Below are 22939 nucleotides of genomic sequence, written 5' to 3'. Positions count from 1 at the left end.
TCCGAAGCTAAATGCCTCACTATTTGTCCAGCAATTATGTCAGGTCCCCATGTCACAGTACAGACGTGACCAATTAGCTGTGCCAAGCTAAAGTAAAAGAGAGGGATTATGGCAGAAGAGATGGGAGAGGATGAAAAAGTAGACAGAGAACGGGCGGGGGGGGGGGGGGTGTCAGCGGGGAGCTCGTAAGAGGGGGAGAGTGAGGGATCGTCTGTGGGGAATAAGAGAGAATAAAGGGAGACGGAGTTTGGCTTTGGAAATGAGGGGAAGGAGTGGGTAAGGAGGGTTTAAGGGAGCGGATTTCTTTTTCTTTTTCCCCCTTTGCTGTGTGATCATGTTTTGCATTGATCCCCGTCCTGACCGACATGTGGCTAAGACATGCTAATGCATTGCAATATTTATGCTAATGCCGCCTCACTGACCGAGCAGGGATAAGAAATTGATCTTAATTGACGTCTCAATAATTCCCCCTCGCATTATATGGCGTATTTTGATGAAAATGGCCTGCACACAATCAATATTCTCCAGCTTGGAGTAATGCGACACTATGTCAATAGTTGTAGGAAAGTATACAGTGCAGTAGTTCATCTTGGCATCGGGCCATATTTACCTCAAACTGACAGATTATACTATGTATCGAGCGCTGAAGGAGCAGCCGCTATCTGGGCCAGTCAAAACAACTCAAAACTGATGATATGGCCCCCAGTTTGCCTCCGGATACATCAAATGTAGTAGTTAATTTTTGTTTCTGTACATGAGGCTTTTAAGTTTCCTCTGCCAAAGTGTTGCCAAGAAAATGCAGATTATTTGTGCGTGAAAAGCTGCTGGTCCATCATGTGACAACAACAGTGGGGAACGAGACGCTGTAGAAGTTGGGGAGATCTGAGATGAAATTTATTCTGCCTGCTTCAACACAAAAAGAAACCCACATAATCCTCTGTTGAAACTTCTCCGAGCGCATCTAGAGGGGGGAGCGTTTCAAAAATATCTGCTCTACCCAGACACCGAGACCACCCGTTCCAAGGCTCTGTATTTAATTGGACAGGGAAAGGGAGAAGAGGGGAGCCAGGGGACAAGGCGAGGGGCGGATGAGGTAGAATCTATGATCTGAGCATCTTTCCCTTTTTTTTTTTTTGTTGCTAGAAAACAAGACTGTTGGCTCAGAGCCTGCAGAGATGAGAGGAGCTCGTATAAATTAGTGGGCTTGAAAGACAATATGGGGAGCTCCAGTGTTGCATGGATCTATGGATCGCAAACTTTTTGATTTGATAGTGACATGCCTTGAAAACTCCAGTGTCCGAGAGAAAATCGACCCCCATTGAGTTTGTGAAATTTTATCAGATTTGGAGTTATCCCAGCACAATTCCATATACCTGCAATTTAACTCCACCTTTTTCACGGCTAAATTTGGCAAAGGATAGTGGTCTTTAACTGCAATAATGGCAAGAAGCTTAGCAACTAATGGAGCATTAGAAATAGATGAACTCTGGGTAACTTCTCCCAAGGATCAATATCCATTCATCAGGTGCCTGTAGCTATAAAGATGAAAGACAGCATTACAAAAAATATTTTTACAGACGGTGTTACTCTAAATGTCCTCAGGCTTTTCCAAGGCAAGTGGAAAAATGCAGTCTAAACCTGTCTGAAACACAAACATCAAATCAGAGAGCTTTGGAAAGATGAACAACTCCTGCTTACAGGTATACTGAGAACATTTATAGAAATATGCAGGTAAAGTCTGGGAGTGTGGTATATTTATCTGAACTGGGGCTTTTGTGCTTCTTTTTCAACACGAAATGTTACTGCTGGAAAACTGCATGAAGTTCTGGTAATGATTATAAGAGCAAGAGACAGCCATAAATGATAAGCAGTGAGAGTGAATGTGTCATGGGCAATTACTCATCTGGAGAGCACATGGAGGAACAACATAAAGACTCAGGAGATCGGGTCACATTTCTTAAATAATTTAATTGCAAAAGGGTCTTTTAAAAATATTTCTACAAGAATGCATCATCATTTTTTTTTTAGTAATTTGTTGTGTATGTCTGCACCATTAAATACATCTTAATGCTTTTTCAAAGAGGAATTAACAATTGCATTTCTCAGCGCTTCACTCCCCTCGCAGTTCACTATACATGTACAGTACTCTCTGAAACATCTCTCACTTCCTCGTATGAAGAGGGTGGTGGAGGGGAAGGGGGGGTTCAAAAGTGACCAAAAGACAGATGTGGAGTGAGCTTGTTAGAAGACAGAAGAAAAGACAGTACTGTGTATTTATTTAAAACAGACAACTGAAGGAAAAGAAAGTTAGAAAGTTCTAAGTGAAAGGGTTTTCGGAGGAGGGCGTGTGTGTGTGTGTGTGTGTGTGTGTGTGTGTGTGTGTGTGTATGTGTGTGTCCGACCATCTGTAAGGGATGTAACACGGGGAGAGAAAGGTGGAAGGAATGTTGGGAAAGTTTGAATCCTATTGGCACACAAAGAGATAACCACATCTGAAAAAGCCTAAACTCTGCTGATCAAAGTGTTTCTGTATAAAATGGCAATCCTTGTAGTTCTCACACACACACACACACACACACACACACGCGCACACACACAAACGTAACAGTCCATCTTAATTTCAGCAACGTGCAGTCAGAGGGAGTTTCTTCCCTCTCTGTGTATGTTAAATATTAAACACTCCCATGAATGTGTGAAACATCCACTTAAAGATTAATTGTTTGCAGTTGATGTGGTGGCAGTTTAATCATTTTAAGATGCGCAACAGTGCCAGTCGAGCTCATCACTCACGGCCGGTTGACTTTAGTGAACACAACTCCAGACCCCAGCGCGCCATGTGCACCTCATCAATAGTTGATGCGAGCTCCAAAGCGCTGCCATTTTTCACGAGTGGGCATGTCTGCCATCTGATTGTGTTTAGCCTCCATATGCCCCCCTTCCCTATTTTGATGCTCATCAACGGTGTCTTATTTTGGTGCCACATGCGACTTTGCAACAGTGGGGCTTAGCTGATTGAATGATTGAGCCGAGTGCAGGAGGAGGGAGTAATATTGTATGTTCCTGGGAGACTTTGGGTAAAAGTGAGCTTCTGATTGCATTAATTCTGCTTTTCTCTCGTTTCCTAAAGTAGGCTCTGTCACTCTGTTCCAATCAAAACGCTGCTTCGCTTTGGGGAGAAAACAAAATAATTCTGCAGAATGATATCAAGAAAGAAAAGAAACTGTTTGCTCATCTAACAGGCACTTTCGACACTTTCTTATCATGGTAACAAATCATGTTGACGATACCTGCGCTTCTGATTCTCAGCCATTGTATCAGAAATCTGCACTGACACTGATGAAAACAATTTAAGGATATGAGGCTTATTTCCTGTGTAGTTTGAGCACACAACAGTCAAATTACCACTGGATTGTGTACTACAACTGTTACAGGTTAGTAAGCCCTTTACAGAGTATACTAGCAGTAGTGAAAAAGTCTATGTGGAATAAGATGAAACAATATAAAACAGGGCTTTGCATAATATCCCCCATGGCTTTTGAAGGGACTTAAAAGAGGCTGACAAAAGTAATATGGAAAGACACTGCATGGCCACTAACATCACGCTATCATTACACACCTAACTAATAATATTCACATATTGCATTGATCAGCTCCAACCCAAACAATATGGAGCCTGTCTGGAAGATCACACCAGTGGTGCAGCCCCATCCCTTAATCCGCTACCTTCAAACACCCCTCTGTGAGAAGTGCAAATAGTATGGTCTCCGTGATGCAGCTGCTATCATTTAGGATGAGGGGGTCTGCAGATTTTGGCTGTCTGCGTGCCAGGGCTGTTGATCCTGCACTGTACTAATCACGCAGCAGCCCGAGCTGAGACAGGATGATTGCAGGCCAGACAGGAAATGAAGAGAGATAATGATAGGTCAGCCCGCCGTATGTCTGCGCTCGCTGCGCGCTCGCATCCTCGCAATGCCAGATTGGCTGCTGCATTAATCGACCTGACAGACAAAGACCAATAGGTTTCTCCTGACAGCTCTGGATCCTCTGATGAGGATCCTGTTGCAGGGGGGGCAAACCGCAGGTCTAGCGATGGCACTCTGCCGCTGAGGTGATTGAAATGATTGGCAAGTAGGCTGCATCATCTCTGACCTTCCCCCTTAACAGTCCAACATTAGATGGGTGAGAGGATCCCGTTGTTGGAGGTGGCGGTAAAAAAGTAAAATTAGAACGTAGGTAAACCACAGGGAGGCTGCTGAGTGGTTTAAAGTTGGAAAGAAAATGTGCCTAAAAGACGATTAGTAACAGCTCAGTGCTTCACAGATGCTCTTTGTGTCGAGAATGAAAATGGATTGGGGAAGCTTAATATCCAGTTCAGGTGGCACACACACAGACTTGAACACACCTACACAGACACTCACACAACAATGGACGGAGAGCAAAAGGGCCACGTGTCACTACCAGCAGTCTAACCATGGGTGTTGTTCGTCTCTTCCTCTCTACCTCCAGACTTTTCCCCCCATCGTCTCTCTTCTCGTTTTGCTTCCTGCTTATATCACTCTGAATCAAACATTTCACAACAACACTTCCATTTTTGTCAAAACACCATTTTTCTTTTGTTATTTATCGTATTTTTGTTACAAAACATGTACAGGCTGTTTAGAACAACAACAAAAATACAATATCCAATTTATATGCAATTTCTTTTGTTTAATATTCATCAATTCATTAGGTGAATCCTCTTGGAGTTTCGCTTCCTTCTGATTGTTCCAAGTCCACTGTCCCAAATACAGTCCATCTGGGTGTTGGTGGGGGTGGGAGGGGGCGGGGGCAGGGGGGGGGGGGGGNATCCAGATAATAGTAAGTAGAAAGTAAGGTGTCCATCGTGGTTTCTCTCAGTTTCTGCATGGTGCATATATATATAATTTCATATATATATATATGTAAGTCCTAAGTTCATTTTTTTGGATTCAATAAAAAAAGGATGTTTAACAGTTGTCCACAGAATATAGCGTAATTGTTTCAGATATATTTGCTCCATGTCACGGTTCAGTTCATGCGTTAATTCTCCACGGTGGCAAATAGCGGAAGCTGTATTGTACAGTATACTTGTGTGCAACTTGACACACCCGCACATCCAAGCACACTTAATCACACATACACGCACACATGCGCACGCACACATACAAAAACGCACACAAAAGGCCAAGTGGTCTTTCTATAGTGTTGCCACAGTCCTTGTCTCCCCCTCAGTCACAGAAAGTGTCCAACAGGGGGTACTCAGGTTTGACCGGCCATTTTGAAACCACAAATCTCCCAAAAAATGTGTAAGAAAGCCAAAAAAAAAAAGAAGAAGGAAAAAAATGTGTGTGGACAAACAAAAATAAAACATTTTTTTCATGTGTAGAAACACACTTGATGAGCAGGTGATCCCAAGCTGTGGAGCTATCCTGAGTCACTTCAGGTCAGGGGCAAGAGGTCATCTGGTGACCTATTGAGGATTCAGCAGCCAAAACAAGTGTCCAAAAATGTGGCTGCCTTCCTTTTGACCTATTTGACCTCTGTCATCCTCTTGACCTTTGACCCCAGCCCATCATAAATCCTCTTCCACCACCTCACCCTTCTCCAGCAAGTGCCCTAAGATAACACACCTTCAATATGAAGATGGAGAACGACACAAACGTGCACAGTAAAACAACTTCTATCAGGGGAAGAATAGTCCTCTGTCTCCTGTGGGTCTGAAACACCTCCGTGTTTTTGTTTCGGGGTCTTTTTTTTTGCGTGAACGTTTGTCCACCTTTTTTACACCAGGGTGTTCATTCTTCACTATGTATAACGTCCATCAAAGCTGGGTCGAGAGGTCACGGGGAGGGGCTCTTGCGTGAGGATTAGAGTGTGACATTTCAGTTACAGGGCTAAGGCCAACCTCACTAAAACACACATGCATGCAAACGTCAACCCACACCAGAGCTGGTGAGGCACGCATGGGATATAAAGGGGGTTAACTTTTCTTCCTCTTTCAAAAAAAACACACAAATTCTGATTGGATGGAAAAAGAAACAATGACGCATAACAAAAAAAGCAGGAACAGGAAATGGAAGTGGTAGTGAAATAAAGAAAAAAAAATAGTCAGAGGCACTGCAAGCCAGTTTCATAGCGTCTAATTGGCAGAGATGGGTCAGGCAGCTAGGGTTTTCCAATGGCTCTCTCTGGCACAGTTCCTCCCCCCTTTTCCTGTCTGGCTGTCCTTCGACTGCATCGGTCTGTGTGTCCCGTTCGCTCACACCTGGACAGGAAGTGTTTGGTTCATCTGTAGTCTCATGTCCTGAATGCTACCAAGAATCTTCTTCTGATGGCCGGCCAACGTTACCCCTATCCGCAGCAGGTCCCTGTGGAGTGAGAAGAAAGGAGAAGAAAATAAGAACAGGTGGCTCAGTCATAAAAAAAAAACACAAGCAGACAAACATCACATGTCTGAAGTTGAAGCGCAGATTTCACTTTTCACCCGTAAGTAAACACACGCTCTACCAGGTGGGAACAGGGACAGGCGAGCACCTTGGCAATCACCCGTAAAATGGCTTCCAGAGGGTATGTCAACAAAATGGGGACACTCATCCAGCTATAGTGAATGTTGGTTTTAATGCAGCATACTTCTGTTGCTCGGCAGGTGGGCGAGAGGAGGGGAGTCAGAGGGCCATAATGTGATAGTTAATGATTAAAGAGCATACTTAGCTACTGTTCGGCAGCTGGCAGACTTCACAGAGTCCACACCAGCCTGCCACTTAGCTACAGAAACGGGGAAGCAGAGGGGTTTTTTTGAAAGATACTAGACAGATTAGTCAGTTAGCAGCCTGTCATTCATGCTTAGAATGGGTCTATATGTCAGTAAATCAGCTTTTACTTGGCCGCTGTTGCACAACATTCCTCAGCGCTTAAAAATACTCGATACAGCAAATAAGAGTGGAAAGTGTAAATGAGTCTTTTAGCCGAGGGCTCACAGCAGCTACGGTGTGATCTTTAGAGTAAGTAGAGAGCCTTAACCTCAGGTTGAGGGTGCAGTGGGAAAATGTGAAAATGTTGACATACAATTGACATTACTACACCCTTAAACAGGCCTGGGAGAGCGCACCTGCTTCGGCCGTCATTAGTCAGACGGCATAATCTAATCATCATGGCCATGTTGGTTTAACGCTGTACAATTATATCACGAGAACCTCTCTTTTCCGCTCGCTTGTTTGATTTCCCCAGTCGATAGCCGAGGAGAGAGCGGACGGCGTCTGGAGCCGCGATTAGCTGGCTGTTGGGGCTCTGCCACAGTCTACGTCCTCTCCGTTTACTCCAACGCGCACACACACACACAAATACTGGCTAATCTAATATAACACGCAGACACCACACACTCTGCTTGTCTCAATGGCTTCGTGGCCCCATCCATTTTAGTGCAAACGCGTGCACCTAAACTTACACATTAGCAAATGCAAACATGTGCACACACATACACACAAATCCACGCTGCACGGCCATCCACTCCGAAGCCAAATAAGGGTGCATCACCGCAATTTCACACAAATAAATAGTGTTTTTCTGTTTTTTTTTTCATATTTCGCCATCCCCATCAGTGCAGCGATGGAGGATGAAATGATAATAAATGGGCACCATTAGAGGAATTACTGGCCATTAAGGGCAACAGAGAGCCACAGTACACCACACCTGTCAGCCCGGCCAAATTGAAACAAATTACCCCCACCTCCATTGCCTATTATGCAGCTAATGAGGATAATTTATTTATCATTATAATCCAAATTCATTTATTTGATCATCACTGGCCTCCAATTTCCATGACTTCCATTACATCATTTCCTGTTGGTAAACACGGCAGACGGTGGGCGAGTCGTCAAGGTCAACTGGAGATCGTCGTTAAGGAAGAAGCGACGGGTGCGTGCTGAAAAACGGTGCTACGCTACTGAATTGCTTATTTGTCGATTGTGTGTGTGAGTATTTGTTCGCTTCTAAAGGAGGTGAGTTTTATTAGTCTTCTCCTGATTATCCTCCCCGAGAGCAAACCTGTCCCGATTGGTCAATTACATACCAAATTACAGGGAAAGCATGGAGGATCTTTTTTCTTTTCATACTCCTGCCCCCAGTGAACCTCATGTTTTCCTTCTTAAGCCTTTAGGAGCTACAGTATGTGCACATAAATACTGGAACTCACAAGAGGAAAACTAAAAGTCATCATAGCACGATTCATCTCCATAGCACAACAAATGTATTTCTGAAAAGTAAATACACATTGTATAAATAGTGACATAGTGAAATGTGCTTTCCTTTGTTTGCTTTACGTCTGTTATTCCTTTGACGTCTGAGCCTATTCAAAACCGCCTTTCCACGTCTTATCATGTTTCACTTGGCCACCAGACTATTTTTATTCCCTCAAGGTCAATCTGTATAACATTAATTTGACTCTCAAACTCAGAGCAGTCAATCACGTTAGGCCTGATTAGCTGCCTCGTCTCCCTCTCCACTCACTCTGCTGTCATCTGGGCCACCAGGTCAAAGGAAGCAAATCCAGCGTTGACGAAGTTGTCACGGTAGCGGCTCATCTTGATGGCGTCCAGCCAGTCCCCCACAGTGGTGAAAGTGGTATAGTCTGGTACGCAGCGGTCAAGCAAGGGCTGGGATACCCTACATCGAGGAGAGGAGGGAGGAGGGAGAAAGAGAAACAGAGAGAGAGAGAGGGTTAAGGTCGTCACTCTACTGCCTCTACCGGCCAACCTCACCCCCAAACGCCCCCCGGCCGAGCGCCACCTCTCCATTTCTCCACCTCTCCTCCTCTTTTCTCCCCTCTCCTCTCCTCCTCGTGTAAGGAGTTGTGTGCAGGGGGGGTGGGTGGGTAGGTGGGTGGGTGAGGGGGGGTCATTTTTATGACTGTGGAGGGACTGGCTGGAGGCATGGGTGGTGGTGCTGCAGCTGGTGAGGCAAGGTGATGTGTGTTCACAGAGCAGATGCCGATCTCTGATCGTCAATGATGACTACACACATTGAAATTTACAAGGAACCAGATCAGTTCTGTGTTAAGAAACTATAATAAAATGCTCTTATTTCAACAACAGGTGTCACAGTGACCACAGCTTTGGTCAAGAAAACATTCACCTGGCAGGATCAGTGATGTAAGAATGCAGAACGTGTTTCCTATTTTAAACCCTGGACACATCTGGATAGCTATTTTCCTATTTGTTGGTTCTTCTATTTTTTAAATGAGATGTCACTGTGCTGCACGGGGACTGACAAAACAGAAAAAAAACTCCACTTGAAATTGAATCTGAGTGGTTGTATGAGCTGCACTTTGAAACCACATACAAATGTGGTTTAAAACTGATCTGGGAAGATTGGATTCCATGTGGTTTTTCCCAGTCAGCTCAAATCAGATCTGGGCTCCCTGTATGAACATGAGCTTAACGAGTAGGTTGTAAGCCGCGTGCTTTCTAGTAAATTGTTGATGCATTTACAGTACATCTTCATCAGGGTGTGTTTGAACACATGCGCATATGTTCTGGAACATCATCAAGAGGATGTGTGCAACACAGTCTCACAGAGATGGAAAGACATTTTGCTTTTGTTTCATGAGAGTAAAGAAATATCTGATGCTGTTCCCATGTGTGTGTGTGTGTGTGGTTGCATGATCGGACAGACTCATGAACCTGATGACTGCGCATCATGTGTGTGTGTCTGTGTTTGCATGTTCCTCCACACCTGTTAACAGCCCAAAATGGCCTTTTTAAAAAAGTACCTCACCCCCCCCGCGCTGATCAATGCTGTAGATAAAGAGGCCACCTTGGGAGTTTTAATAAAACTGTGCTACAACTCAGAAAGAAGTGGAGCGGATGAACAAGAGAGGAGGTGGAGGTGGAGGGGGGGAGACAGGGAGGTGCGGGGAGCCGAAAGGAGGAGAAACAGATGAGGGTAGCAGGCTAAAGAGAAAGAGCGCCACTGTCTCCCCTCCTCTCTGCTCTGTTGATCCCTGTCATCCTTTTTGATGGCATTAGATTCATTAACAATTAAAAGAGGAATGGAGAGAGAAAGAGGGAGAAAAGAGAAAAGGCATGGAGGGGGGAGTTAATAATAGTGATACAGAGGCTCCATTGAGTGGTGTAGATGGAGTGATTTTTAATAAGGCCTGCGCTTCGGAGCCCAAGGCCTCAGGCCGTCGTTAACGCCAGACTCTGGCTTCTCTTAATGGAGTATTGTTAGTCCTCCTCCTCTCTAAAGTTGGCTTCAAAAGGGTCCAGACTATAGCCGGTCACATGTGAGCCACAAGCAGAAACACAGCAGGAACGCTGGGTAATATTGTACGCGTGCTAGCGAGACAGTTACAGGCCAAGTGTAAATTCAAGGTCAGGTTGGGGCTGTCGAAGTTTCTCCAAAGGCTTATGCTGCATTCACAGGGAGTCAGGAATTTAGTAGATGGCAGATGGAGAAGTCTTTCTGGATGGCATGGGAAAAATTAACAGTCCGACAGAAGGACAGGATGGCAAAACAAAACACGCATGACCATATGTTGCTATGGTTATGACAAAGTGTTTACACAGAATGGAATTAAATAGAATGATTTGATTTTTATTATTTTGTGTGATTATTTCAGTCATGTCCAGTAAATGTCCAAATGTTTTCTCTTTGTATGTGGCAGCTACATAACATTCATTCATTTTCCATGACCGCTTATCCTGTTAGGGGTAGCAGGGGGGCTGGAGCCTATCCCAGCTGACACTGGGTGAGAGGCGGGGTACACCCTGGACAAATCGCCAGACTATCCCAGGGCAGCTACGTAACATGCGGTTATGAAATCCTTTGCGCAGGACAGTAAAAAGTTGAAGCATTTTAACATTGGACAGCAATGCCGTCTACTGTTCTCAGTATTCTCTGCCGGCTCCACCTAATGTTACCATCATGCTCTTGCACACTAAAATGATATCTGCTTTGCCATCTACTATCTGCCTGAATTCATGTGAGCACAGTATCAAAAAGTTTAGAGAGTATGAGTTCCTGCATTTACAACAGAGACCGAACAGTAGAAGGGAAAACACAGAAACGTCTCATTACACTGTTGCCAGAAGCATCACCAAACCTCAGCTGCTCCTTCCACTTTACATCTACAGTCATGTCAAATACGCAAAACACACACACACAAGCAAAGGCCTTTTATCCCAGACAGCGTTAGCTAACCTCCAGCCACCCTTCAATGCCGACCAGGACGGCGGTATCATCTCTCACTCCTCCCTTGTTAGGTTTGTCGGCAGGAGGCCACCTCTCCGCTGGCCCGTTTAAAATCTCGTTAGTGGCTAATTAAAAGGCGCTCCCATCTCTTTTTTGCATCGCCTTAATCGAGCTAATTAACCGCAAGCCTAATCTTCTAAGAACGTCACTCTGGTGGCCAACCGAGACCCTGGTTTCCCCCATGAGCCCAAACCAGGATTGTCTGCGGCCCTCCCTCAGGACAGAAAGACCCTGATGCAGGGACAGATAGGTAGGTCATCCCCCTCCCTGTCGCTCCAACTCCGCCACCTTCTATCCTCCAAATTCTTTCCAAGAAACAGGTTGCAAGGGGAAGGTAGTGCAGCTAAATGTAGATGTGACATCATTGATTGAGCTCCCAGTTGGCAGACGAGTTGCTTTAAGGGGCCGTATCGAGCGATGGTAATTTGGATTTGCATAATGGCCCGGGCTGCATTTGTGAGAACTAAAGAGTTGCATGGGAAGAAATCTGCACTTTATAGGAGTTAAAAGATTGTTACAGCTGAGTCAGAGTGACTCACATGCACACATGCACCGTATCTACTTGGATAAGGAATATTTGCACAGTGGAAATGGTTATCGCGGTTGCTCTGGCTCGGCTGCAAATGAAATGGCTCGGCCAGTAATCTCACAGCTGAAAAGTCAAGTGACTTAATTCAATAAACTAATAACCTATTACTGTAATATATCACCAGAGTCCAGCAGGTCTCCTCCAAATATGACCGAAGATTTTTAGAAAGCAATCAGCACTAATATCCATTATGCAATGACCATAGTGAGACATTATTGCCCTTTAGGAAGACCACTAATTCAACTAATAAAACTCAACAAGGACCTCCAGAGAAACCATATGAAACACTATCTCAGTTTATTTCTATAATCACCAGCTTCCAGCTTTGACAGAGCTTTCATACTGATTCTGAACTTCATACTGCCAACACACTTTTTAATGTCAGAATATTACAACTTACCCAGTGGACTGTGTGCTGTTGGTGACCACCTTGAGGCTGGCAGCATTGCGGATAAGCTTATCCAGCGTGGCCACAATCTGGGTGAATTTGGGTCGCAGGTTCCTCTCTTTCACCCAGCAGTCCAACATGAGCTGGTGCAGTGCTGTGGGGCAGTCCATGGGTGGGGGCAGTCGATAGTCCTGCTCCACGGCATTTATCACCTGAGGAAGGACGACAGAGAAATCACAATCACTTCTAATCACCGAGTCCGGTGTAGAGGGAGGACGGAACACAAGGAGAGAGATGGGTCGATGAAAATAGCAAGTGAGGGAGGACAGAAGAGGATGAATGAGGGAAATGATGTGAGAGTCAGAGATAAACAGAAAAAAATGCTGTCGGGAATGCATAGAAATAAGGGCCAGAGAAAGATCAGCTTTCAGCGGTAGTTGTGGGCGGGTATATAGAGAGAGAATGGCTTTCGGACAGTAATAGCAGAAGTGGTTGAAAATGTTTTTTATATCTATATTCAAGTGCAAAATGCTGAATATTTCAACAGAATGACTTATCTTACAAATTATATACACAAATGTCACATTAAGTGTTTATATTTCACATTACAGAAAAATAAAAATCCTCCTATCAACTTACATCTTGATTGCTCATGTCCCAGTACGGCCGCTCGCCGTACGACATCACTTCCCACATGACGATGCCGTAGCTCCACACATCGCTGGCTGAGGTGAACTTCCTGTAGGCAATCGCCTCAGGAGCTGTCCAGCGAATGGGGATCTTCCCCCCCTGTGGATATGCGAATGAGTAGGTGAGCATGAAATACTGGAGGGATGGAGCACAAACACAGAATCACACACATACAAGAGGGAGAGAGAGGGTGAGAAAAACACAGTCTAAGGGAAGTGTTGATGCACAACACATGGGTGCATGCTGTACAACCCCAAACACCACGTACACACACAAGGTTAGTAACAGAGTTACAGAGAAATGATGTACAAACACGTGAAGCTAGAAGAATATTTAATGTGCTACAAACTGTAGTTTTTAACATTGATACATCACCATCGTAGATAGATAGATAGATAGATAGATAGATAGATAGATAGATAGATAGATAGATAGAAGTCTACACACCCAGAAACACTCAAACTAAACTTCTGTGTGCAGGCCAAACAAGGTTGCCTATCTTATACCAGATCTCATGCTAATTTTTGACAGTTATACTCAGTCTCAAAGGACCCTATCCTATGTGCGTTAAAGGAATACCTCACCCACAGAATGACCATTTGCAAATCAGTTAGTCATGATGTGCAACCTTGAAGTCATGACGAATACTTTTAAGCTTAAGCTAAAACAAGACATCGTCTACAAACTGTCACACAACTCGTGCAGTTTAATCCAGGGCTCATTCATCCAGTCGTGTGCTCAGATAAGATAAGTTTCACTTTCAGTTCAGTTTTAAATAAGTTTTAGTAAAGAAGCATGTGTTTGGGAAGTACTGAGCATATGACTGGATACATGAAAGTTGGATTACACTGCATGAATTGTATGAAGGTTTGTAGATGCATGTGTTGATACTGTCGTGCTCTTGCTAAACACAGACCCCATTAATCAATAAATCAAAATATTCACCGTTTTTAATGGAGGCATGGAAAACACCAAAGCTTTCTTCACAATTTCAAGGTAATGGGGCATGACTAATTGCTATACAAATGGTCATTTTGTGGGTGAAGTGTTCCTTTACCCGCTTTGGCAGTTCTTAATGTTATTTCGTACAAGACCAGGAGCCAGAGTCAACCTCTAAGGCATTACAGTAATTTGTTTCCAGAGGATCCGGCAAAGTTTCTGGAAATTTACTTCAGTCACATGTCCCACCTTTGTAGGGATGAACACTAATTTAGCTGCAATATGTATTTGTTTAGTTAATTGTTTCAACTGTTCTAATTTCTTCCCTCCTGCATCTGCCATCCACAGTGAGAAGCAAAAAAATAAAACTCCCTTTCTACCCATGATGGTCATGCCATGTGGGAACAGACTTGACACAGATCTATTTTTTGAATACACCCATACTTGGCAATGCCGTGGATTCAATTGTAAAATAGACTAACTAATATAATGGTGATGCATCAATGTTAAAACGTTACATGTAGCACCTTTAAACATTGATTTTAAACATGAATACACTTACACAAACACATACACACACACACTTATTCTCGGACTCACCAGGGAGCTGGTGTAGGTGGGGTCTGTAGGGTCGTCCTCGAGGAAGCGAGATAGGCCGAAGTCAGACACCTTACACACTAGATTACTGTTGACCAAGATGTTACGGGCAGCCAGGTCTCTGTGTACGTAGTTCATGTCTGACAGGTACTTCATGCCTGCTGCGATACCACGCAGCATGCCAACCAGCTGGATCACTGTGAACTGCCCGTCATTGAGCTGGCAAAGGGAGAGGGAGAGAACGACAAGGGTAGATTGTAGATCAAGGTTGCATGTTCAAAGGAGTATATGCTTGTCTCCTTTTTTACCTGTATGTGTCCTACCTGTCTTTATTTTTCTGTGTGTCTTACAGTACTTTCTTTGCATATGTTCTCTCACCTACATCTTTCATCTCCTATCACTTTACACTGTAACGTCTCTCTCTCTTTTCTACCTATCCATCCTCCATTCCTCCCTTTGCCTTTCTCTGGCAGACAATGTACGATATGACTTTGAGGCAGTGATTCATTGGAGACTGAGCTCTTTGTAAATGTCACCAATCGCCCGAATGCAGCATTTGTCAGATAACCATTGTGGGCTTTGCAGCAGAGCTTAAGAGGACCTTTTATGTCTCCAAAGAAAGTGAGATAACTAAAAGCAAGATCAAGCAGATCTGGATTGGCTTATATGTTGGATAGTGTTGTATTATTGATGAAATCACAGATACATGTGTTACAAGGAGTAGCTGATATTAGAGCTATTCTTGGGTGTAATGTCTTCGTGTGTGCCGGCTTTTTTTCTCACCCTTAGGAAAGAGTCCAGTGCTCCATTCTCCATGAACTCGGTCACAATCATCACTGGCCGACTCTTGGTGACCACGCCTTCCAGACGGATAATGTTGGGGTGGTCGAACTGGCCCATGATGGAAGCCTCAGACAGGAAGTCTCGCCTCTGGCGGTCAGTGTAGCCAACCTTGAGGGTCTTGATGGCTACGATGATCTCTCGGCGCCCGGGCAACTTGAGGCGACCGCGACACACCTCCCCAAACTCTCCTGTGAGAGCCCATGCGAGCCAGCCAGAGAAACAGCAAAAGAGGAATAGAAGGAGAGAGAGAGAGAGAGGGAGGGGAGAGAGGCATGACGGAAGAGTGAAGGAGAGTGGGGGAAAAGAGGGGAGAGGGGACAGTTAACTGGTTAGAACCAAGGAGCCAGGGAAGGGTAGCAGGAGGGGTGGGACAGGGGGGGACTGCAAGAGAAGCCAGGACTCTAGGCCATTGTCAAGGGATGGTGGTGATGGGGGAGCATACAATGATTTTGTGCTGTTAAGCTACTGATTAAATGAAACAGCGTGGTGAGTTTGAGGCATGATGACAAAATGTGAGAAGATGTAGAGTTGAAAAAAAAAATAACGCATGTTGAAGAGTGACACGGTGTGAGAAGCTGAGGGACAGAGGAGGACGAGGGGAAGGATCGGGGGCAGGGGGGTGGGGGTGCTAAGCTTCGGAGTGGCTGGAGAAGCGGGCACAGGAGGAGGAGATAGGTGGAGACAGAAGCTTGGGGGTTTTTGGGGTTGTGGACGCTTTACGTTTAGAGTCTACACCAAGCGTGTGCAAGAATGCAAGAGAAATTAGGCGATGAGAGCGATGTGTGTCAACATGGGTGCAAGGGTGACAGAGTTGAGGGAAGTCAGGGGGGAGAGGGCAGGGGATGGAGGAATGGAGGGATGGATTGAGGAAGGGGGTAGAGGAGAGGAGGGGGAAAGGGAAGACAGGGGTTGAGGGTTCGTCACTTTAAAGGTGAATGCTGGGAAGCGACGGGTTTCAAGTAGTAGCCTCAGAAGTAGAAGAGCTGTCGTAGTAGTAGTAGTAGCAGTAGTAATGGTAGTAGCAGAAGCAGTAGTAGGGACTCCCATCTCTGCCATCACAACGTCCTCCATTTTGGCTCAGATACAATGCTAAGAAAACTCAACCTCAATTGGCACAGTCCTGCAGCTTTTGAGCAGAGATATTACTATCAAATATGTCAGATACATAAAATATTTTACTATCTACAACATCAAATGTTAGGGAGGGTTTCTAAAGGAGGGGACACAACCACATAATGCCAGGCACAGGGGTTAATATAGTGATCCAGCAGAAGCACTCTTTCATAAAGAGGTTCTCAAGACACTAAAAAGTGGGCAGAGTCACAGATGGCCAATCCTGGACAAGAAATATTTTAATATTCTACGCCCCAGCCAGACGGGATTAATATTTCAGGGAGATGCAGGATATAAATATTAGCCATGCTCCATGGTAACAGGAATTGCTTTGTACAACCAGACACATTCCCCAGGCTACTACACATAAAACAGTTTAATTTAAAGATAGCCATAACCCATTTGATAAGCCTGTAGGGTCAGATTCTCCATATGGGCTTTCAATAACAACTGTATGTGAGTAACCAAGTTATGGGGGTTGTGTAAAATACTTTCGTTACACCCTGCAGAACTCAGATGCAGGTGACTGCTCAACAATTTTAAAGGGAAGCAGGGATGTTAATGTGCAAATACTTGGGAGTTACATCTTAACAGGGAAAGTGTCTATCTGTATCGGAAAATGGGGAAAAAAGGGGGTCCAACAAGTGTGCCAGAAAACAATAGGGCTGTAATTAATACTGGAAGAGATAAGAGTGAAAACCACACACATGCGCTCGGACAGGATTAACATCTTCCCTCGGGAAATAAATCCTGTCTGTATGGGGCTTTAGTTTTGCATTGTCCAAAAATCTGCTTCCATTAGATTGAAGAATATTTTTCAATCAGTTAGAAATGACTGCTGCTCCATACTTATTTAAACTTAATGAATTTCCATACACAACGTGTCTCTCAATCCAGGATTGGGCTCCATTTTAAGGACACGGGTGAATTTGTGAAATGATAATCCACCATACAATAGGTATTACAGCTAATCTAAATGCACATGGCATGGTAAACAACGTAAGGGTGCTAGGACTGTGAGTGATGCTAACTAAGAGAGGACATAAAGCTAGTAATGCTTTAAACACAGAGTGCTGGAGACATCTGTAAGACTGTAAAAAAAAGGGGTTCCTAAGAGATGACGAGTGTGGGAGGGGAGGGAGCAAGGAGAGGGCTAGCGATGAATTGAGTGAAAGTACCGCTTGGTGTGAAGTCCTCTAACGGTATGGCCTGGAGGTGACTAGCAGTCTTCCCCCTGTAGCTCAGGAGCTTTGGTGGGTTACCTGCGCCGATGACCTCCTCGATCTTCACGCAGGAGACATCAATCTCCTTGGCAAACTCGCGCACGGCCTCGTTGGGGTCCTCATAGGTGAAGGGGTCGATGTAGACTTTCATTCCCGGTGTTACTATGGGGGATTCAGTGGCAAGAACAGGAAAGTGAATCTATGACGTCAAATATAAGTTTAACAATAGATACCTCCATGTAAAGGTCTAAAAACGTATTCTTTATCAACCAATTATCGATCAAAGGAAGATCTGTAAGCTACCCTAAGTGTTTGGGGATGCTCAGTCATTGCTAATAGTAATGACTGAGCAGAAGTATAGGAATAATGCTGCTGGAGTGTAAATAATGCAAAAAGGAGGGCCATCTCAGCAAAGAGACTTACTGTACTGCTGCAGTTTCTCTGTGTACTCCGACTCTGAACCATTTCTCTGCTTTCTGTTGAGGAAGATGAAAACACAAACTGAGTCACGTGGACTTCACACAGCAGGGCGCAAGTACCGGAAAGGAACAAAGACGGGAGGAGGAAAAAAGATCCCTAATAATGTCTGCAGAGATGTAGCCACGCTAGACGTGGCTTGGGGAAAATGTTTTGTCTTTTTTGCATCGGAAGCAAGGGATACACTGCAGATAAAGATTGGATCAATGCCTGGTGGTACAATGATTCATACTTGGGGACTGTAACATGAGTCTAAACAAAAAGATATCATACCATTGTCTGAAGCAAGCAAGTGAAAGCCATTCACTCTCGGTACCCCCAAAATGAGCAACCGAGACAAAAGCGGACTCAAACAGCAAGCTCAGCTGTCTCGCCTTTTCTCACCCTACAGACATCACACTGTTCGTTTCAATTCAATCTGCCGCTTATTTTCTCCTCATGGACTCTCTCTCTCTCTCTCTGCTGTCATTCTCTCTTTCCCTTTTCACCATTTCTCTTCTCTCTTTTACCCATATCTCTCAGTTTCTATATCCTCATCTTCATGCACGTGTCCCTTCTGCACCAAGGCAGGGGTGGGGGGGCACAAAGACGATGACAGAGCGAGGGGGCTGGGTTGTTGAAATTACATGTTAATGTGCTTCCTTTGTTGTCTAACCAGTAACCAGGGCAATAATACCCGATGGTGATTTGCATCTTATTTCAAATTCTAATTCGGTTCCGGAATATGCCGAAGCTCTGCGTTTTGTATTATAACTATTTTCTCCCTCTTCTTCTGTGGCAGTCGGAGCAGTGGCTAAGCCAAGACCCTGAGAGAGACACAATGTAGCGGTGTGAAAATAGAGGCGAGCGAAGAAGCGAGAGGGAGAGGTGGGGGAGCAAGGGAGATTATTATTCAGTCTAGCGTGACCGATGCCCACGCTTGTCAGCCGCTGCCTGAACTGGCTTATGGAGGGAACCCAGTGGGCGCTAGTCAGCGGTGGGTGCCAACCTTTCACACCTATATACACACATGCACTGCATTTGCTGCCTGACAAATGAGTGGTATAAGGATAAACGAGTGTGGTTAGACCCAGCTGATGCAGTGTCAGACTTTTTGAAAGGTGCGAGCACGCCGCACGCATCTTCCCAGTCAATTGGGCCCAGCAGACAGGGGCGCATCTGGGTTCTTTGTGGTCGGGCAAACGCACAGTTGATTCTGAGTGCTGGGCCATGAGGACAGGCCTATCAGGCCCAACAGCTGCTCCACCATGCTGTGTCCAGTGAGCAAAGTAGCATTTTGGCCAAAGCTGTTTACTATTCACAGATTCAGAAGGCTAATCTGGCATTCAGCGGCCTCACAGGTGGCACAGCAATCCGCTGAGACTGTTCTGGGGTGGTTTGGAGGACATGCAAACAAAGTTGACATTTGAAGCTATCTCAATTTTTTTTTCCAACTTGAAGGAAAAATGTTTTCCATAAATGTTTCTGTATGTCCTTGCTGCTTTTGTTTACTACAGAGTAAATGACTCAGTGTAGATGCGCTTTTCCATCATGCTCATCTTTCACATGTTCTGACTTTTTAAGAGGATAAGAGAGGATTTAGATTCTGACCTGAGGCAGACAATAGCAATGACCACAACTGCAATGATGAAGACCAAGGTGGCGGTGGCTGATCCCACGATGAGTGGCAGCTGCTCCTGCCATGACTTTGGAGGGTCAGCTTTAGGTGTCAAAGAGAAAAAGTGGTTACTTAGAGAACTTGTCACAAACATTAGCAGCAATCCATTCGTATAGCTGAAGACTGTGCCAGTCTGTGCTCTGCTCGAAGTCTAACTATAGGCTTGTATGCCTCTCACGCCCACTTCATAATTGTATGCTTACACAGGTAGCCATGCCCTTGTGTTCTTCAGGCTGTGTTAAGCAGAATGCAGAGCAACCCAGGACTACTGAATGCATTTATGAAAACTGTGACATAGACTATTCAGTTCTTTTCTGTGTCTGATTAAGGCTGAGTATGATGTAGAGCAAGACTGAGGCTGATACGTTGACTGATTGCTAGGCAATGGTAGATTTTCACTAAATCATAAGTCATTTTCTCTGTACGGATTTCAGTCTTTTTCCGTGAAAAATAGGCATAGTAGCTTCTGGCTCTATAAGCTTTTGAGCCTCCATTATGTTCATAAGCTTATGCACAGCACTATTATAGAGGTATTGCTGCTAAGCCACAAATATCCCAATATATCCCTGAGTAATGAAGTAGGTATGGGAGTAACATACTTTGCAGGTTGGTGCTGAAGTCGGCTGGGCTGCTGTAACGGCCGTAACCGGCTACTGTTCGGGCACGGACTTGCACCACATATGGCGTACCAGCCTTGAGACCTTCAATGCGGGCGTTGCTCCGTTGGGCAGTCATTGTATGGGCAATGGCCTCACCCTGATCCTGCAGAGACAAAGACAGTCAGTGATGAAAACAATACCAAATAGCAGCCCCCTGTGTTGTCCCATTCATCATCATCATCCCCTCTCTGATGCCCTACCCTCCCTTACATGGCAGACCAATCAAACCATGCAGGCGTGTGAAAAATATGGAGACAAGAGCAAGAGAGAGAGAGAGACAGATTGTAGCCGGTGAGTTAATCCAATGGGAGGAGGACATGACAACAAACAGAGCTGATATACACTGAGTGTCTTTGTTCTCTCCCCGAGGCAGATCCAGTCACAAATGTCTGGGCCCCTGGAAAATACAGAAACTTTCTAATGCATGGATTGAGTAAGGACGGGGGATAAGAGGGAGGGCAAGAGAGAGAAATGGAATTAGGGGTACAGAAAAGGGCAAAGCATAATAGAAATATGGGAACGGATTGGGAGGAGAGAAAGAGAGAAAAAGGAAGGAGGGATCGAGGGATGGGAAGAGGGGAATAAGTAGGCGAGGATGATCACACAAGCTAAGATTGGAAATGGTGACTTGCCTCACTGCAACCATGTGTTTATCAGCGGAGGCATTGTCTTCCAAATTTACAGAAACACAGATGAAACAGAGACCATGCAAGTCAATGAAATTGGATTGAATTAGAGGCGTTGACTTACATTGCCGCTTACCTTCTCATGGTACTTAATCTCATAATCCAGAATGATTCCGTTGGGTTTCTCTGGAGGCAGCCAGGACAGGCTCATGGTGCTCGCTGTGGCCGCCATCAGGTGAACTGTGGGCACTGCAGATGGAGCTACACGGGGCAAAATAAATAAAGGAAAATCCGCTTTATTTATCGTTTTCTATGTTATGTCTCCTCAAGTTCTATGCCCTTTGTATGTCCACAGAAGCCCAAATACAAAGTCTTAGGCTGTGGGCTTTGTGAAAAGCTTTGGCCAATAGTTAGTATGCAGAACCATTCCCCACTAATGCTCAAATTCTCCCTCCCAGAGTCCTCCGGGAGGGAGAGGGGATGTCTAATTCTCCTGTGACAAGAGAATCAAACTGCAAAACTGATGGATAAGTCTCTGGTACATGCAGTTCCCTCTGCCATACACCAACTGTAGGCAAGCTAAGGGGCAAGCACACACATACAGATGTAGACTTTTCACTTTTCATTTAACTGCATGCTTGCTGAACTACTGCTGCACTTTTGCTCCAAACTCTCAAGGAAGTGTTTGGGAACACTCATGTTTTCCTCTGTGTCTAGCCTTCAGGATATGCATTATGTATTGCACATATATGTACATGTACATGCATGCACTGTTTCGTGAAACATAAAACACACATGCACCTGAGCTTTTCATGCTTTGTTCACATGTGCCTATTAATGGCCAAGTGCTGTCTGCCTCCCTGTCTCTCTTTCCTCTTTTCTAAGTTCAGGCTTGTTCTGTACCTCTGACTCACTCCCTCCTCTCAGTCTGCTCCATCGCTTTTGTTTCATAACTTCAACTGTCAATCTCCAGTGGTACCTTCTCTTCAAACTTTAAGTTCCTCACTTTTTCCTACATGCACACCAATCACCTTCTTTAATTTCCCCCGTCCTCCTCTCCACTTTTCATCTTCCCTTTCACCACTGCAGACCTCCATCTCCGCTCTGTCTCAGTCTGTCTCCCTTCCTTCAAGCTTTTTAATCCCCAGTTTTTAGTTCTTTCATCCTCCCCCTTGCATTTCCTTTCTCCTTCTGCTGCCTGTGTTTGTGGCCAGACATCCTTCTGTTTCTCTCTCACTGCTCCCCAAACCTTCCCTCCCCTGCCTCTTTCCCTCCCATGCCATCCGCCCAGGCCCACCACATCTCTCTTTCTCCTCCAGAAGACAATGCTTCCTAGGCAGATCCCCTGGTTACTCTAGCCAGGGGATTAGGGGCCCTCCTCCGGGAGAAGACGTTGAAGTAACCATGGTGGTGGCCCCTGGGGCTTATCACCGCCCTAGTATTTATTTTGGTTCTTAAAAGGTGAATGCACATGCAGGGATGGTCTTGGGACAACACCAGGGGATAATCTGATCACAGTTGATGCTCTCTTGGCCCCTCCTTTCCCTTCACCTCTTTTTTTTGCACCCAACTGACCCCGAGCACCCAAAGATGGACAGTGGTCCCTGTCAGTCCAGTGGTGAGCCCCTTGTAAAACAATGAAACCCTCACGTGGGGCCCTGTAGGACCTTTGGGTCCTAGACGGGCAAACAGAAGGCATTCCTAAAGCATCTTTTAGGAGGTTAGAGGTGAGGAGGACAAGGCCATGGAGACAGAGGAGAAATGATGGGGGACGGAGGAAGGGGATAATCCTTGGTGTTGTCTAAGCCTGCAGAAATAGTAAATTTAACATAGCGGCTAAACACACCCAAGGCACAGTTTAAGAGCCTGG

The 22939-nt window shown here is 45.0% G+C and overlaps 1 protein-coding gene across 8 annotated transcripts in view; it reads right to left on the bottom strand.

The window, feature by feature from the left end:
- Positions 1–4847: 4847 nt before the first annotated feature.
- Positions 4848–22939, bottom strand: part of LOC126396484 (ephrin type-B receptor 3-like) — a 62339-nt gene continuing 44247 nt past the window's right edge. Inside the window, exons 6-16 of one of the 8 annotated variants that reach the window (XM_050054598.1) lie at positions 21194–21330; positions 20384–20546; positions 19718–19826; positions 18074–18126; positions 17606–17824; positions 15255–15502; positions 14475–14690; positions 12885–13034; positions 12258–12457; positions 8524–8679; positions 4848–6386 (exon numbers count right to left, since the gene is read on the bottom strand). In XM_050054598.1, the coding sequence (XP_049910555.1) occupies positions 6278–6386; positions 8524–8679; positions 12258–12457; positions 12885–13034; positions 14475–14690; positions 15255–15502; positions 17606–17824; positions 18074–18126; positions 19718–19826; positions 20384–20546; positions 21194–21330 (1760 nt within the window). In that variant the 3' untranslated portion in view covers positions 4848–6277. The remainder of the gene's footprint in view (positions 6387–8523; positions 8680–12257; positions 12458–12884; positions 13035–14474; positions 14691–15254; positions 15503–17605; positions 17825–18073; positions 18127–19717; positions 19827–20383; positions 20547–21193; positions 21331–22939) is intronic. The other 7 variants (XM_050054601.1, XM_050054600.1, XM_050054603.1 and 4 more) reach the window with 7 other exon arrangements.

Source organism: Epinephelus moara, chromosome 10, assembly GCF_006386435.1.
Source record: "Epinephelus moara isolate mb chromosome 10, YSFRI_EMoa_1.0, whole genome shotgun sequence".
NCBI lineage: Eukaryota > Metazoa > Chordata > Actinopteri > Perciformes > Serranidae > Epinephelus > Epinephelus moara.
Note: the sequence above shows the minus strand (reverse complement) of the source record. Positions and strands in the feature narration are given on the sequence as shown.